This window comes from Gymnodraco acuticeps, unplaced genomic scaffold (genome assembly GCF_902827175.1).
Source record: "Gymnodraco acuticeps unplaced genomic scaffold, fGymAcu1.1, whole genome shotgun sequence".
NCBI classification, from domain to species: domain Eukaryota; kingdom Metazoa; phylum Chordata; class Actinopteri; order Perciformes; family Bathydraconidae; genus Gymnodraco; species Gymnodraco acuticeps.
Genome location: NW_022991783.1, coordinates 1 through 17,500, shown reverse-complemented (window position 1 = coordinate 17,500; position 17,500 = coordinate 1). Strand labels below are relative to the sequence as shown.

The 17,500-nt window shown below is 40.9% G+C and overlaps 1 protein-coding gene and 1 long non-coding RNA gene across 3 annotated transcripts in view; one reads left to right on the top strand and one right to left on the bottom strand.

The window, feature by feature from the left end:
• LOC117535204 (runt-related transcription factor 3-like) overlaps window positions 1–11,815 on the bottom strand; it is a 13,646-nt gene extending 1,831 nt beyond the window's left edge. Inside the window, exons 1-6 of the mRNA XM_034199593.1 lie at window positions 11,782–11,815; window positions 11,264–11,539; window positions 11,048–11,148; window positions 10,127–10,286; window positions 543–647; window positions 393–458 (exon numbers count right to left, since the gene is read on the bottom strand). Of these exons, the coding sequence (XP_034055484.1) occupies window positions 393–458; window positions 543–647; window positions 10,127–10,286; window positions 11,048–11,148; window positions 11,264–11,539; window positions 11,782–11,815 (742 nt within the window). The remainder of the gene's footprint in view (window positions 1–392; window positions 459–542; window positions 648–10,126; window positions 10,287–11,047; window positions 11,149–11,263; window positions 11,540–11,781) is intronic.
• Window positions 11,816–14,418: 2,603 nt separating this feature from the next.
• On the top strand, window positions 14,419–16,968 carry LOC117535206. 2 transcript variants are annotated; one of them, XR_004567380.1, is made up of 4 exons: window positions 14,436–14,520; window positions 15,094–15,159; window positions 15,723–15,805; window positions 16,738–16,968. It is a non-coding gene; the product is annotated as an uncharacterized LOC117535206 (long non-coding RNA). The 2 variants fall into 2 exon arrangements; XR_004567381.1 differs by lacking the exon at window positions 15,094–15,159 and having other exon boundaries at window positions 14,419–14,520.
• Window positions 16,969–17,500: the final 532 nt, after the last annotated feature.

The following is a 17,500-nucleotide window of genomic DNA, read 5'->3' as shown; positions in this document are numbered from 1 at the left end:
GTTGGGCTATAAAGGAACTACAGCACGGTCACATGACTTCACGTCACCACCGCTAAGCTAAAGGAGGCTAATGTTGGGCTATAATGAACTACAGCACGGTCACATGACTTCACGTCACCACCGCTAAGCTCAAGGTGGCTAATGTTGGGCTATAATGAACTACAGCACGGTCACATGACTTCACGTCACCACCGCTAAGCTAAAGGTGGCTAATGTTGGGCTATAATGAACTACAGCACGGTCACATGACTTCACGTCACCACCGCTAAGCTAAAGGTGGCTAATGTTGGGCTATAAAGGAACTACAGCACGGTCACATGACTTCACGTCACCACCGCTAAGCTAAAGGCGGCTAATGTTGGGCTATGTTAATCGGATTAAAGTACACCTACCTGTTGATGCAGTGCTGCTGCAGGCGGCCCTGAACACTCCTGATTTCACCTCCTTTTGCCTCTGTCCTGTTCAAACACAGGAAAGAACAGTTAGCTTTGGATAAAAACATGATTTTAATGTATGTATTTCATCCTCTGGTGTTTACTGACGTCTCGGCAGCCGCTGTCCGTCCACAGTTACTTTGATGGCTTTGTGTACGGTGGCGACCTGAGGAGGAGAGGTCATCACGTTGATGGAGAGGGTGAAGGTCTTACCTGAAAAAAGACAACAACACACATATTCACATATTTACAAAGCTACCTGTTTACCAGAGATGGCATTGTAAACACATCCTTTACTCAAGTAGAAGTACAGATACTCGTGTTTAAAAATACTCTGGTGAAAGTAGAAGTACTGACTAAAATTCTTTACTCAAGTCAAAGTAAAGAGGCTTTGAAGTGTACTTCAGTAAAAAGTACCCATAACTAGCAGCTGCTTTAAAGAGTACCTGACCTCCCTTTATATTAATAGAACAATAATGTCATTGTTAGCTAATGAATGTTTCCATGCTGAACAACGGCAACATGACAACGTTTCCATTGGTCCCTCTTCTTTAGAGAAGACCAGGAAATGATGGATACACGCAGTGGCGGCGGGTCATTAGGGGCAGGTAAGTGTCAGAAGAAAGTATTACAAATAATGATTACAAAAAAATACTAAAAAATAAATTAAAAAACATATAAAATATATTTTAAGGTCATGTTTAATAATCTGATTCGTCTGTACATTTCTGTTTAAGTCTGTGTTCTTCTAATTAGTGTCTAGAGTGCCGTTTTGAGCTGTTTAGAGCCATGTGGGACAAAACCCGATCCTGCCCCTCCCTCTCACAGTCTAAGTGAACGGTGATTGTAAAAACTACACTGCGCATGCTCAGAGTATTTTTCTATTTAATGTGTGTGGCAAAAAAATAATGACCGTAGGGGCATAGTGCTCCCATCCCCACCATACGTCATCTCACATAATTCAGAATTGATTGGCTGTAAGTACTCACGTGTGCAGTGCTGCGAAACGTCACGTGTAGTTTGAAGAGGAGACGAGAGAGCAGCATATAGCTAACATCACCAGCGATTAAAAGAAGTAAAAAACTGAAAGAAAATGAATGAAGTTGACCATTTACTGGAGCACACATTTGAGACACTTAGTCTCGGAGAGAAACTGGAGGTAAAGCGCCTCGTTGCCCACCATCCACCGGATTTCCAAATGGTCCAGACTGCGGGCAAAGTTAAACGTGGGTTTAACGCTGAGTGGTTTGCTAAAAAGAAATGGCTAACGGCGAGCATCCAGAAGAATTCCCTCTTTTGCTTTCCTTGCCTGCTTTTTGGTGAAGATCAAGGTACTTGGTCGAGGACAGGTTACAAGGACTTAAAGCATCTTTCGGAGAGGACAATGAAGCATGAGAGCAGCAACAGTCATTTGGAAAATGCCGTAAAATTGGGATTACTTGGAAGGGTGAATGTTGCAGGTCAGATTGACAGCGCCTACAGACGCGGCATTGATTCTCATAATAGGAAGGTGGAAGAAAACAGGTACGTGCTTGGTCGGATCATCACCTGTATTAAACTGTGTGGGAAATGTGAGACAGCACTGCGGGGCCACAACGAGTCGGCGTACTCTCTGAATCCAGGGATATTCAGGTCAATTTTCGAGACAATGTGTGAGGGCGATTCCAGGCTTCGACGGCACTACGAAGCTCAGCTTGTTTTCAAAGGGACATCAAGCACCATACAGAATGAACTCTTGGACTGCATGTATGATGTGTACAGGGAGGAAATAGCCAAGCAAGTGGACAACACATCATTTGTTGCCGTCCAGGCCGACGAGACAACCGATGTCTCCTGTAAATCGCAAATGGTGATTGTGCTGCGATACATTATGCCTGACCTCACAGTTACAGAGCGTTTTTTGGAGTTTGTGGAAGTAAAGGGAAAAACTGGTGTAGGTCTCTCTAACAGCATCAAGGCTGTTCTGGAACCCCTGAAGCTGAAAGAAAAGCTAATCGCTCAGACCTATGACGGGGCGGCCGTCATGAGCGGTAACGTGCGCGGGGTACAGACGGTGATGAAGGAGACGTACCCAAACGCTCAGTTTGTTCACTGCTACGCCCACCAACTGAACCTGACCCTGCAGCAACTGTGTTCAGCAAGGATGAGCATCCTGAAGGTGTTTTTTGCAGATCTAACTGCTTTTTCCACTTTTTTCTCCGGTGCTCCAAAACGTGTTGCAGCTCTTGCAGAGGCAACACAGAGACGCATCCCACGGCCACCGGTGTTCCGGATTAACTGGTTCCCCGATCAACTGGTTGACAAATGTGGAGGCGTGGCCTTCGACTGAAATACACATTTCGATCGCTTCTTCTGTCGTTTACATACATCTTTTGGTATATTTGGCTGGATAGGAACACTTTAATGCACATTCAGTACCAGTGTGTGAGGTTGTGGTTACGATGGCGATATCCGGACGCGAACAGCGAAGACTACAAAAAGAAAAACGAGTTGACTGGGGATGTCTTTTCAAAACATTGCGAGCTCCAATAAATCATTTAAACCAGCTATTGTTGCCAGACTTATTACTGAATATCGGTCTTAATGTGATACCAAGTCCATCTGAGACCTGTGTACACCTTCAGACAGCCTCCAAGTGAAGCACATGTTCTTTACTCACAGTTTGAAAGCAGCGTGGAGAAGTCTTCAGCTGTGTTAAGCTGTGATCCGCTCGAATAAATCCTTAAAACCAGCTATTGTTGCCCGACTTATCACTGAATATCGTTCCTAATGTGATACCAAGTCCATCTGAGACGTGTACACCTTCAGACAGCCTCCCAGTGAAGCGTACATTGTTTACTCAGAGTTTCAAAGCAGCGTGGAGAAGTTTTCAGCTGTGTTAAACTGTGATCCTCTCAGGTAAACTGTGATTCGCCCATGGGAAAATGGGATCCGCCCAGATTAAACTGTGTTACGACTTCTGTGGCTATCTACCAGCGATCATGTTTAATATGAAAGACACACACATCTACATCCCTTATAAAAACGACATTCTTCAGCACTCATCCAGATAACATGTGACTGTTAACTCGTTTTGCAAAGATAGCAGCAGAAATGTCATTGCTGCATGTGCAGGGATATTAGACTTTAAAATGCTGATGGGTCATTAATGTTGGTCTCGGCAAACAATATTAGGAATCCTCTATTCAAACCACATAATATTCAGTGTCCATCGACATGAAAATAACAAAAAAGTTTATGCTGGACTCAAACCCGAGTCCCAACAGCAAAAGTCACTCCAGCCCTGCGCTTTATGAGTGCGCCACAGATCAACACGACGTGTTAAACCACCAGACTATAATATTTTTAGATTAACCTTGTTAAAAAGTTCCAGAAAAATGCAACCCGACTATCATTTATAATGTGAGCGAATGTACACTTTAAGCCATATAATATACATATTATAATATAGTATACTGACTGAGGTCTGTATCAAGCCTCATTAAGACCCACCGAGATCAGATATCCTAGTTTATCAGCCTGCGAGCCGACATTATGTTGTGATAAGTGTTAGTTTTACATATAAGTGTGTTAAGGTTAATCTAAAATATTATAGTGTGGTGGTTCGATATGTCGTGTTGATCTGTGGTGCACTCATAACGCGCAGGGCTGGAGTGACTTTTGCTGTTGGAACTCGGGTTTGAGTCCAGCATGAACTTTTTTGTTATTTTCATGTCGATGGACACTGAATATTATGTGGTTTGAATAGAGGATTCCTAATATTGTTTGCCGAGACCAACATTAATGACCCATCAGCATTTTAAAGTCTAATATCCCTGCACATGCAGCAATGACATTTCTGCTGTTATCTTTGCAAAACGAGTTAACAGTCACATGTTATCTGGATGAGTGCTGAAGAATGTCGTTTTTATAAGGGATGTAGATGTGTGTGTCTTTCATATTAAACATGATCGCTGGTAGATAGCCACAAAAGTCGTAACACAGTTTAATCTGGGCGGATCCCATTTCCCCATGGGCGAATCACAGTTTACCTGAGAGGATCACAGTTTAACACAGCTGAAGACTTCTCCACGCTGCTTTCAAACTCTGAGTAAACAACGTACGCTTCACTGGGAGGCTGTCTGAAGGTGTACACATGTCTCAGATGGACTTGGTATCACATTAGGAACGATATTCAGTGATAAGTCGGGCAACAATAGCTGGTTTTAAGGATTTATTCGAGCGGATCACAGCTTAACACAGCTGAAGACTTCTCCACGCTGCTTTCAAACTGTGAGTAAAGAACATGTGCTTCACTTGGAGGCTGTCTGAAGGTGTACACAGGTCTCAGATGGACTTGGTATCACATTAAGACCGATATTCAGTAATAAGTCTGGCAACAATAGCTGGTTTAAATGATTTATTGGAGCTCGCAATGTTTTGAACAGACATCCCCAGTCAACTCGTTTTTCTTTTTGTAGTCTTCGCTGTTCGCGTCCGGATATCGCCATCGTAACCACAACCTCACACACTGGTACTGAATGTGCATGAAAGTGTTCCTATGGAGCCAAATATACCAAAAGATTTATGTAAACGACAGAAGAAGCGATCGAAATGTGTATTTCAGTCGAAGGCCACGCCTCCACATCTGTCAACCAGTTGATCGGGGAACCAGTTAATCCGGAACACCGGCTGTGAGATGGAACGCGGTTTGGGAGACCCGAGATGCACTACTTCAGTGTATGAAGCATATATGCGCACAACCAGGATGGGATGCGGTCACCATAAGTGAGGCATACGGCCTGTCAAAGAAACTGCGGGACCGAGCATTTATGCAGCTCCTGGAGTTTTTTTCGTTGCTTATGCCAGAAGTGGATGTTCTATACAACACTCTGCAAAAACGAAGCATCGATGCACCTGGGATCAACAGCGCGCTCTGCCGTTTCAAGGAAATGTTCAGAAAATGAGGCAGAAAACTGATGCATTGGCCGCCACTGCTCATGATGGAACAGACGAGCCAGGCCGACGAGTCAGCAGCACAGCGCCGGTGATGAAGGAGGCTTGTGACACAGTCATCTCACAGGTGGAACAGAGGTTCTCACAGAGTGACCATTTGATCGCTGCAAAGCTTGTTGACAGCTCATTCTTCCCACAGCATGTCCTGTCATTTCCTACACCTGAGCTTGACTGCGCCGTGAAACTGTGGCCTGCGTTGGGAAACAAGGAGAAGTTGAAGTCTGAGCTGACCACGCTCTACCGCCACAGTGAGCTTCACACTGGAAACACTGCCCTGTCTCTGTTGAAATCCATTCACGAGAACAACTTGGAGGAAACGTTTGCTGAGACTGTTATTTTGGTCAAAATAATAGTGACAACTCCGATGACGACATCCGAGTCAGAGAGGAACTTTTCCACCCTCAAAAGGATAAAGACTTTCACTCGCAACACCATGGGACAGCCGCGACTTAACGCATTGGCCATGCTTTCAATTGAAAGCCAGTTGATCCAGCAACTACAGGACTTCATCGCCAAAGTGATAGACACATTCTGTCAGAGGAAGGACCGCCGTGCCGCTTTTCTTTTCAAGTGAGCCTTCAGCTTTGGTAAGTTCATTTATGTCATATATTTTGTTGATCTTCTGTGTTTTGCCTCTGCTGGATCGATTGATATTGTGACCTCGGTGATGAGTGTCTGTGTTTTCCTTATATTTACAGTCTATGGTGTTTTAATGCTAAAGCATTACGGTTGTTGTTATTGTTAAGAATTACTTTGTGATGGTGACCTTTACTCCATGTATGAAGGTGCATTACTATGACATCCCCATGCTGTGTACGTAAATGTATGCGCTCACAGTGTTGTTCCTGTGGTCTTCAGTATGTAATTTGACACTCCCCCTCTCTCTCTCCTCCCCCCTCTCTCTGTCCCCCCTCTCTCTCTCCTCCCTCTCTCTGTCCCCCCCCCCCCTCTCTTTCTCTCTCGACCTCTTTCTGCCCCCCCAGTTTTGTACACCTAGAAACGCCACTGGATACACGGATCGTGTTCAAATCAATAGGCACGCAATGACTCTAAAGAATAATGATCACGCACCAAACACACATTCAGACTAAAGGAACCAGCTGTTTGGAAAATGAGAGAAGTAGAAAGTACAGGTATTTGTGTTCAACATGTAAGAAGTAGAAAGTACAGGTATTTGAGTTCAACATGTAAGAAGTAGAAAGTACAGGTATTTGGGTTCAACATGTAAAAAGTAGAAAGTACAGGTATTTGTGTTCAACATGTAAGAAGTAGAAAGTACAGGTATTTGTGTTCAACATGTAAGAAGTAGAAAGTACAGGTATTTGTGTTCAACATGTAAGAAGTAGAAAGTACAGGTATTTGTGTTCAACATGTAAGAAGTAGAAAGTACAGGTATTTGTGTTCAACATGTAAGAAGTAGAAAGTACAGGTATTTGAGTTCAACATGTAAGAAGTAGAAAGTACAGGTATTTGAGTTCAACATGTAAGAAGTAGAAAGTACAGGTATTTGAGTTCAACATGTAAGAAGTAGAAAGTACAGGTATTTGTGTTCAACATGTAAGAAGTAGAAAGTACAGGTATTTGGGTTCAACATGTAAGAAGTAGAAAGTACAGGTATTTGTGTTCAACATGTAAGAAGTAGAAAGTACAGGTATTTGGGTTCAACATGTAAGAAGTAGAAAGTACAGGTATTTGGGTTCAACATGTAAGAAGTAGAAAGTACAGGTATTTGGGTTCAACATGTAAGAAGTAGAAAGTACAGGTATTTGAGTTCAACATGTAAGAAGTAGAAAGTACAGGTATTTGGGTTCAACATGTAAGAAGTAGAAAGTACAGGTATTTGGGTTCAACATGTAAGAAGTAGAAAGTACAGGTATTTGAGTTCAACATGTAAGAAGTAGAAGTACAGGTATTTGAGTTCAACATGTAAGAAGTAGAAAGTACAGGTATTTGTGTTCAACATGTAAGAAGTAGAAAGTACAGGTATTTGAGTTCAAAATGTAAGAAGTAGAAAGTACAGGTATTTGTGTTCAACATGTAAGAAGTAGAAAGTACAGGTATTTGGGTTCAACATGTAAGAAGTAGAAAGTACAGGTATTTGTGTTCAACATGTAAGAAGTAGAAAGTACAGGTATTTGTGTTCAACATGTAGAAGTAGAAAAGTACAGGTATTTGTGTTAACATGTAAGAAGTAGAAAGTACAGGTATTTGAGTCAACATGTAAGAAGTAGAAAGTACAGGTATTTGAGTTCAACATGTAAGAAGTAGAAAGTACAGGTATTTGTGTTCAACATGTAAGAAGTAGAAAGTACAGGTATTTGTTCAACATGTAAGAAGTAGAAAGTACAGGTATTTGGGTTCAACATGTAAGAAGTAGAAAGTACAGTATTGAGTTCAACATGTAAGAAGTAGAAAGTACAGGTATTTGAAGTTCACATGTAGAGTAGAAAGTACAGGTATTTGGGTTCAACATGTAAGAAGTAGAAAGTACAGGTATTTGGGTTCAACATGTAGAAGTAGAAAGTACAGGTATTTTGGGTTCAACATGTAAGAAGTAGAAAGTACAGGTATTTGAGTTCAACATGTAAGAAGTAGAAAGTACAGGTATTTGAGTTCAACATGTAAGAAGTAGAAAGTACAGGTATTTGAGTTCAACATGTAAGAAGTAGAAAGTACAGGTATTTGAGTTCAAATGTAAGAAGAAAAGTACAGGTATTTGTGTCACATGTAAGAAGTAGAAAGTACAGGTATTTGGGTTCAACATGTAAGAAGTAGAAAGTACAGGTATTTGTTCAACATGTAAGAAGTAGAAAGTACAGGTATTTGAGTTCAACATGTAAGAAGTAGAAAGTACAGGTATTTGAGTTCAACATGTAAGAAGTAGAAAGTACAGGTATTTGGGTTCAACATGTAAGAAGTAGAAAGTACAGGTATTTGTGTTCAACATGTAAGAAGTAGAAAGTACAGGTATTTGTGTTCAACATGTAAGAAGTAGAAAGTACAGGTATTTGAGTTCAACATGTAAGAAGTAGAAAGTACAGGTATTTGGTTCAACATGTAAGAAGTAGAAAGTACAGGTATTTGTGTTCAACATGTAAGAAGTAGAAAGTACAGGTATTTGAGTTCAACATGTAAGAAGTAGAAAGTACAGGTATTTGAGTTCAACTAGAAGAAGTAGAGTACAGGTTTTGTGAGTTCAACATGTGAAATAGAAGTACAGGTATTTTGAGTTCAACATGTAAGAAGTAGAAAGTACAGGTATTTGTGTTCAAATGTAAGAAGTAGAAAGTACAGGTATTTGAGTTCAACATGTAAGAAGTAGAAAGTACAGGTATTTGGTTCAACATGTAAGAAGTAAAAGTACAGGTATTTGTGTTCAACATGTAAGAAGTAGAAAGTACAGGTATTTGGTTCAACATGTAAGAAGTAGAAAGTACAGGTATTTGGGTTCAACATGTAAGAAGTAGAAAGTACAGGTATTTGGTTCAACATGTAAAGTAGAAAGTACAGGTATTTGGTTCAACATGTAAGAAGTAGAAAGTACAGGTATTTGGGTTCAACATGTAAGAAGTAGAAAGTACAGGTATTGTGGGTTCAACATGTAGAAGTAGAAAGTACAGGTATTTGAGTTCAACATGTAAGAAGTAGAAAGTACAGGTATTTGGTGTTCAACATGTGAAGTAGAAAGTACAGTATTGGGTTCAACATGTAAAGTAGAAAGTACAGGTATTTGGGTTCAACATGTAAGAAGTAAAAGTACAGGTATTTGTGTTCAACATGTAAGAAGTAGAAAGTACAGGTATTTGGGTTTCAACGTAAAGTAGAAAGTACAGGTATTTGGGTTCAACATGTAAGAAGTAGAAAGTACAGGTATTTGTGTTCAACATGTAAGAAGTAGAAAGTACAGGTTATTAGTTTCAACATGTAAGAAGTAGAAAGTACAGGTATTTGAGTTCAACATGTAAGAAGTAGAAGTACAGGTATTTGAGTTCAACATGTAAGAAGTAGAAAGGACAGGTATTTGTGTTTCAACATGTGAGAAGTAGAAAGTACAGGTATTTGTGTTCAACATGTAAGAAGTAGAAAGTACAGGTATTTGGGTTCAACATGTAAGAAGTAGAAAGTACAGGTATTTGGGTTCAACATGTAAGAAGTAGAAAGTACAGGTAGTTGGGTTCAACATGTAAGAAGTAGAAAGTACAGGTATTTGAGTTCAACATGTAAGAAGTAGAAAGTACAGGTATTTGAGTTCAACATGTAAGAAGTAGAAAGTACAGGTATTTGGGTTCAACATGTGAGAAGTAGAAAGTACAGGTATTTGTGTTCAACATGTAAGAAGTAGAAAGTACAGGTATTTGGGTTCAACATGTAAGAAGTAGAAAGTACAGGTATTTGGGTTCAACATGTAAGAAGTAGAAAGTACAGGTATTTGGGTTCAACATGTAAGAAGTAGAAAGTACAGGTATTTGAGTTCAACATGTAAGAAGTAGAAAGTACAGGTATTTGGGTTCAAAATGTAAGAAGTAGAAAGTACAGGTATTTGGGTTCAAAATGTAAGAAGTAAAAGTCAAAAGTGGTCTGAGAAATAAGTAGTGGAGTAAAGTACTGATACCAGAAAAATGCACTTAAGTACAGTAACGGAGTATTTGTACTCCAATACTTCCCACCTCTGCTTATTGTTATCAATGTGTTTTCACCTCTGCCGCTGCGCCCTATGAAGCGCAGGTCAGTGAAGTAGGCGTGTCCCTGCTTCATGGTTGCCGTGGCGTTACGTAGCTCCGCCCTGCTGTTGTCATCATTCCCGGCCATCACCACGACAACAACACCGTCAGGAACGTCGTTTCCCAGGGCAACCACCTGTATTCCGGAGACACACAGGATTACTTTCTGACAAAAGGTTTAAAAACTACAGAAATATTACAAATTATATTATGTATTTTAGGGGGGGGGGTTTCTTTAGCTAAAGCTTGAATAAAACTGCAGCGAAATTCAAAGTATGCCAGAAAAGGAGGAAATAAATCCTTCTATTAACATATTTGTATTTAATTGTACCCCTCTCTAAGCTTTCTAGGGCAATATAACAATTTTATATTTAGCATTATCCCTCCTAACTCATCTATTTAAGTAACACTTGCATTGTTTTTGTCGAAATGACTATAATGACTGTACATAATATATACATCATTTTGTCCTTTCATGAGGTTGTTTATGTTATTCACTCATTTTTTGTTTGTTTGAAACTATGGGGACTAGATCCAGACGTCTATGTCTAGTTGCAGAGCGGAGCCAGTTGAAGAGGACTAAAAACTATTTTCAGAGATCTAGTGACAACTTGAAGAGTTAAAAGGTATAGTTGCAGAAGTCTTTAGGACTATTTGCTGAAATCCTGGAGTGGAGTGCACCAGCTGGGCGTAAGACTGGGCGTAACTCTACGTCTGACGTAGAACCGAAGGTTAAGACCAAACTAAAGTTATGACTAGTGCACCACTTAGACCTAGACTTGTTGCAGAGATGCATGTGCTTTTTCACTTGAACACTGACTCATAATAAACCTGTAAACTGTGCCTTGGCTAAATCCCTGAATTAAACTCTATATTATATATAAGAGTGTTCCTCACGCTGAAGACCCTGGGCAGGCTCTTGTTGCTCCTCCAGTGCTGAGGCACGCTGCTGCACAGGAAGTTAGGGCTGTCGGTCTGAACCAGGCCTCTAGGGGGCGCTGTGCCGCGGAGGGATATCACATTATGGTTCTCCTGCAGGCCTCTAGGGGGCGCTGTGCCGTGGAGGGATATCACTTCATGGTCCTCCTGCAGGCCTCTAAGGGGGCGCTGTGCCGCGGAGGGATATCACTTCATGGTCCTCCTGCAGGCCTCTAGGGGGCGCTGTGCCGTGGAGGGATATCACATTTTGGTCCTCCTGCAGGCCTCTAGGGGGCGCTGTGCCGCGGAGGGATATCACATTTTGGTCCTCCTGCAGGCCTCTAGGGGGCGCTGTGCCACGGAGGGATATCACTTCATGGTCCTCCTGCAGGCCTCTAGGGGGCGCTGTGCCGCGGAGGGATATCACATTTTGGTCCTCTGGTGGTGATGGCCTCCTCTTCACTGCAGGATCTGAGATAGACAGAAACATTTGAATACTTTTGTCTTTATATTTTTATAATACAATATCTGTTTTCTTTTCGTTTTCTTTTCTTATTGCTGCAGAATTTTATTCCACATTTTATTCCATTTCTATGTAAATACTCCTATATTTAAAAAAAAAATGTTATTATAGTTTTCTTAAAATAGTTCTCTATCTGTGTTTTTAATGTTTGTTTTACTTTCACCACGACATCAAGTCAAATTCCTCGTACGTGTCACCTGGTGATAAACCGGATTCAGATTCATTACTGCACAGGTTTTCCTTTCATGTGTTTTGTTATTGTTTGAAATCAAAATGCATGGGACTAGTTCAGTGTTTCTCAAACTTTTTCATACCAAGGACACTTAACCAATAAAAAAACACTCACGGACCACCTAACTCCACAAATATCAAAAAACACATCGTTTTTCTAGAACAAATTACAAATCGCCTGAAAATGGTAGAAACAAGTGGCAACATGATTGATGAAGGTGTTGCGCTGGGCTATATCATGCAATTGAAAGTAAAACTTAACCTCGCTCCATTGCGGAGATATTCCCTTGAGAGTGCGGAAAACTTAAATGTATTTATTTCAAATAAGAAATGTTACTAATATACTCACGGACCACTAGGAGGCAATCACGGACCACCAGTGGTCCGCGGACCACACTTTGAGAAGCACTGGACTAGTTGAAGAGGACTAGTTGCAGAAGTCTTTGGGACTAGTTGCATAAGTCTTTGGGACTAGTTGAAGAGGACTAGTTGCAGAAGTCTTTGGGACTAGTTGAAGAGGACTAGTTGCAGAAGTCTTTAGGACTAGTTGAAGAGGACTAGTTGCAGAAGTCTTTGGGACTAGTTGAAGAGGACTAGTTGCAGAAGTCTTTAGGACTAGTTGAAGAGGACTAGTTGCAGAAGTCTTTGGGACTAGTTGAAGAGGACTAGTTGCAGAAGTCTTTGGGACTAGTTGAAGAGGACTAGTTGCAGAAGTCTTTGGGACTAGTTGAAGAGGACTAGTTGCAGAAGTCTTTGGGACTAGTTGAAGAGGACTAGTTGCAGAAGTCTTTGGGACTAGTTGAAGAGGACTAGTTGCAGAAGTCTTTGGGACTAGTTGAAGAGGACTAGTTGCAGAAGTCTTTGGGACTAGTTGAAGAGGACTAGTTGCAGAAGTCTTTAGGACTAGTTGAAGAGGACTAGTTGCAGAAGTCTTTGGGACTAGTTGAAGAGGACTAGTTGCAGAAGTCTTTGGGACTAGTTGAAGAGGACTAGTTGCAGAAGTCTTTGGGACTAGTTGAAGAGGACTAGTTGCAGAAGTCTTTGGGACTAGTTGAAGAGGACTAGTTGCAGAAGTCTTTGGGACTAGTTGAAGAGGACTAGTTGCAGAAGTCTTTGGGACTAGTTGAAGAGGACTAGTTGCAGAAGTCTTTGGGACTAGTTGCATAAGTCTTTTGGACTAGTTGCAGAAGTCTTTGGGACTAGTTGCAGAAGTCTTTGGGACTAGTTGAAGAGGACTAGTTGCAGAAGTCTTTGGAACTAGTTGAAGAGGACTAGTTGCAGAAGTCTTTAGGACTAGTTGCAGAAGTCTTTGGGACTAGTTGCAGAAGTCTTTTGGACTAGTTGAAGAGGACTAGTTGCAGAAGTCTTTGGGACTAGTTGAAGAGGACTAGTTGCAGAAGTCTTTGGGACTAGTTGAAGAGGACTAGTTGCAGAAGTCTTTGGGACTAGTTGAAGAGGACTAGTTGCAGAAGTCTTTGGGACTAGTTGAAGAGGACTAGTTGCAGAAGTCTTTGGGACTAGTTGAAGAGGACTAGTTGCAGAAGTCTTTGGGACTAGTTGAAGAGGACTAGTTGCAGAAGTCTTTAGGACTAGTTGAAGAGGACTAGTTGCAGAAGTCTTTGGGACTAGTTGAAGAGGACTAGTTGCAGAAGTCTTTGGGACTAGTTGAAGAGGACTAGTTGCAGAAGTCTTTAGGACTAGTTGCTTAAATCCAGGGACTAGTTGTATAGAACTAGTGACTAGTTGCAGAGATTTGTTTCTGTGCTTTTTCACTTGAACCTTGACTCATAATAAACCTGTAATCTGTGCCTTGATTAAACCCCTGAACCCCAAATGTATTTATTCAAGGAGGAAATTGTTGAAGATGCTGAAGATGTTTTAGAATGAAAATAAATACATAATAATAATAATACAAAAGTTTATATGAATAACGAGAGGTTAAAAATAACATCTTTAACATTGTACTACAATATATAACAAAAATACAACGGTTAATATGTCTTTATAATATTGCTGTAAATCCAAATCAGAATTAGAAATAATTTGTTGAATTGGATTTTGTGACAATTGCTCCATTTAAAATACATAAATATAATACAAATATTTATAACACATATTGTAGTCAGAGTATATCTGTGCACATTGAACTACAATGTATAAAAACAATTAATATGAAGTAGTTCAATATTTAAACATTTAGAAATATACAATTTTATAATACAAAGATAAGAGCGAACTAAGTGCTAAATTGTTTACTTAAATTAATGTTCACACACACACACACACACACACACACACACACACACACACACACACACACACACACACACACACACACACACACACACACACACACACACACACACACACACACACACACACACACACACACACACACATACACACACACACACACACAGAGCCTCTACACTTGATAATAATATTTCCACATAGGCCTACTATAAAGCATTTTAAGGTGCTTGTTATTTTCACATATTAAAACCATTAAGAAGATATATGAATATGAGTGACGACAATCTAACCGCTTTGTCAAAAACAAGTGCTAAAAACGACAACTCCCAGAATCCCCGCTGCAGCTCTTGGTTCCTGGATCGTCATCAAATCGCGCCGAAATCAAACACATCGTAAACAGGAGCAGAAACAACGTTGAGAAACGAGTTTTGGTGGGAATTTAAAGGTATTTAAACTACATTTTAAACCATTTGTACATCTCCCCCCCCCCCATGTCTCCCCCTCTCTCTCTGCCTCTCTTTGTGTTGTATCACCGCAGGTTTGAACAGGAGGGAAACGCGACGCTTTATTCACATTTCTGCACAAAACACTCGTATTTCCCCATTAATTGCCAGATGTTGCATTGTTAATGAAGTTGAACACGGTCTGTGTAAACGATGTTATTCTGTAACTGTAACTGAATCTAAAGGTGTTGTTTTGGACATTTTTAGGCAAAAATAAGTAAAGTTTCAACTTCACAGTTATTATTTTTTACGTTTTCCTTAAAATAACATTGGATTTAAATGTATAATAACATTATAAAAAAATCAATAAAACAAGTACTTAACTTAATATAAAACAATGAATACAATTAATGAAAATGTTTTACTATGACGTGTTTACTTTGTTTCAACGCTCATTTGCGGTGAAACAAATATACAATGTCCTGTAGAGTTTACCGACGACTCGAGGACGTTTAGAAACTATTTGTAGATCTCTTTCCTCCTCATTTTCTCTCTGTGTGTTTCATGCACCGCAGGTTTGAATAGGAGGGAAGCTGCTCTTTATTATTCAGATCTGCTGCCGGGGGGCTGTGGTCACACCTGTGAGTGAGTGTGTGTGTGAGTGTGTGTGTGAGTGTGAGTGTGAGTGTGAGTGTGAGTGTGTGTGTGAGTGTGAGTGTGTGTGTGTGTGTGAGTGTGAGTGTGTGTTCTGCTATGTTGTTATTTTAGTTCTGCAGGCCGTTTTGTTTTGGTTAAATGATCCATACAAGTACATTACAGACTACATTTAGATCAGTGTCTATTGTTGGTGTAAAGTAACTAAGTACATTTACTCAAGTACAATTTCAGGTACTTGTACTTTACTTCGAGTATTTCCATGTTATGCTACTGTGTACTTTTCCTCCACTACATGTATTAATACCTTTAGTTACTTCACAGATCTGGATGAATGATGTGAAATATAATCAAGTGTTGAATCAGACTTTAGTTCCACCTGGAGTAAATCCACCAGCTACCCTGCAGTATACAAAGTACTTCAAACTAGCTGCACCTTCACCAGCTTTGAGAACACTTTCATGATCAATCATTATAAAACACATCATATATATATATATATTATATTATGTAGTGTAAATGTTTTATTTATATAGTTTGTTGTCTTCAGGAGATGAGCAGCCCGATGGCCTCCAGCTCTAAAGAGCGTCCAGCCAACAGAACCAGCTTCATCCCCGAGCTGCAGAGCATGATGTGAGACACACACACACACACACACACACACACACACACACACACACACACACACACACACACACACACACACACACACACACACACACACACACTCACCCCAGTACATCACGGAGCTGCTGCTGAACAGACTGTTTGAAGCCATCGTAGAAATCTGTTTAACACAGAAATTATTTTTAGTCAACTTTATTGTCAATCTTTCAGTTTGTGTGTACAGAGATCGAAATACCGTTTCCCACAAGTACACATATACAAATATATATAAAAATATGTATGTACACAATCAAGTGACACATTTGTATGCACACATTAAAGGCACAACAATCGATATATATACAAAATAACAGTCACTTCAATATCTTTGAGAAATGTACATTCGTGCAAGACTGTCCAATTTAGGAAATGTTTAGGAGTTAAAAGTTAAAACACAACGTCTTCATGTCACTGCTCAAAGATGATTTAAAACTACATCATTACATGAAGCAAAGGAGACGTTACATGGCCAGCATGTTAAATCAAATAGAAATGTAAGCATGTTAAATATTAGAGACTAGTTCACACGGAAATTACATTTTTGGACGCATTGATTGCAAAGAAATGATCATTATTTTCAACACATCAGCATGAGGCAGACGGACGGAGGGACAACAGACGAATTCACTTCTGTGATAAGAAAACAAACAATTAGAAAAAACACAAATACAGTTTCTAATTATGACTGAAATATAACAATGAAAAGACAATCTCTGTATGGAGAGGTATTTGCAAAATGCACTCTGTTACACTCCTGCGGTGTTTTCTGTCAGATTCAATATTTCTGTGGGTTTTCGTAGAGAAATCCCCCCCACAGTGTGTTCCTCTTTAGTGTGTGTGTGTTGTGGGGTACTCACCTTGTGTTACAGCTGTGTGTGTGTGTGTGTGTGTGTGTGCAGCAGAGGTCTGGTGTCGGTGGTCAGAGAGCCTCAAACCAAACTAAACTAAACTAAACCCCAAAACCTGAAAACCCATCGCTCAGAACAACCCACAGTCCCAACCTGAGCGGGTGACTGACAGCTGCCGACAGCCAATCCCAGCGCAGATAGAGCGGGGGGGAGGAGGGGGGGTGAGGGCGAGGAAGGAGCTCCAGGATGTGGCTTCAGGTCAGACGGCCTGGAAGTGGCTTTTCTTCATGCAAATCCACGTTTCACCAAATTGTGGTCAAGGTGTGTGTGTGTGTGTGTGTGTGTGTGTGTGTGTGTGTGTGTTGTGTGTGTGTGTGTGTGTGTGTGTGTGTGTGTGTGTGTGTGTGTGTGTGTGTGTGTGTGTGTGTGTGTGTGTGTGTGTGGCCTGTCCACCTCAGTGTGTGTGTGTGTGTGGCCTGTCCACCTCAGTGTGTGTGTGTGTGTGTGTGTGTGTGTGTGTGGCCTGTCCACCTCAGAGTGTGTGTGTGTGTGGCCTGTCCACCTCAGTGTGTGAGTGTGTGTGTGTGTGTGTGTGTGTGTGTGTGTGGCCTGTCCACCTCAGTGTGTGTGTGGCCTGTCCACCTCAGTGTGTGTGTGTGTGTGTGGCCTGTCCACCTCAGTGTGTGTGTGGCCTGTCCACCTCAGTGTGTGTGTGTGTGTGTGTGGCCTGTCCACCTCAGTGTGTGTGTGTGTGTGTGTGGCCTGTCCACCTCAGTGTGTGTGTGTGTGTGGCCTGTCCACCTCAGTGTGTGAG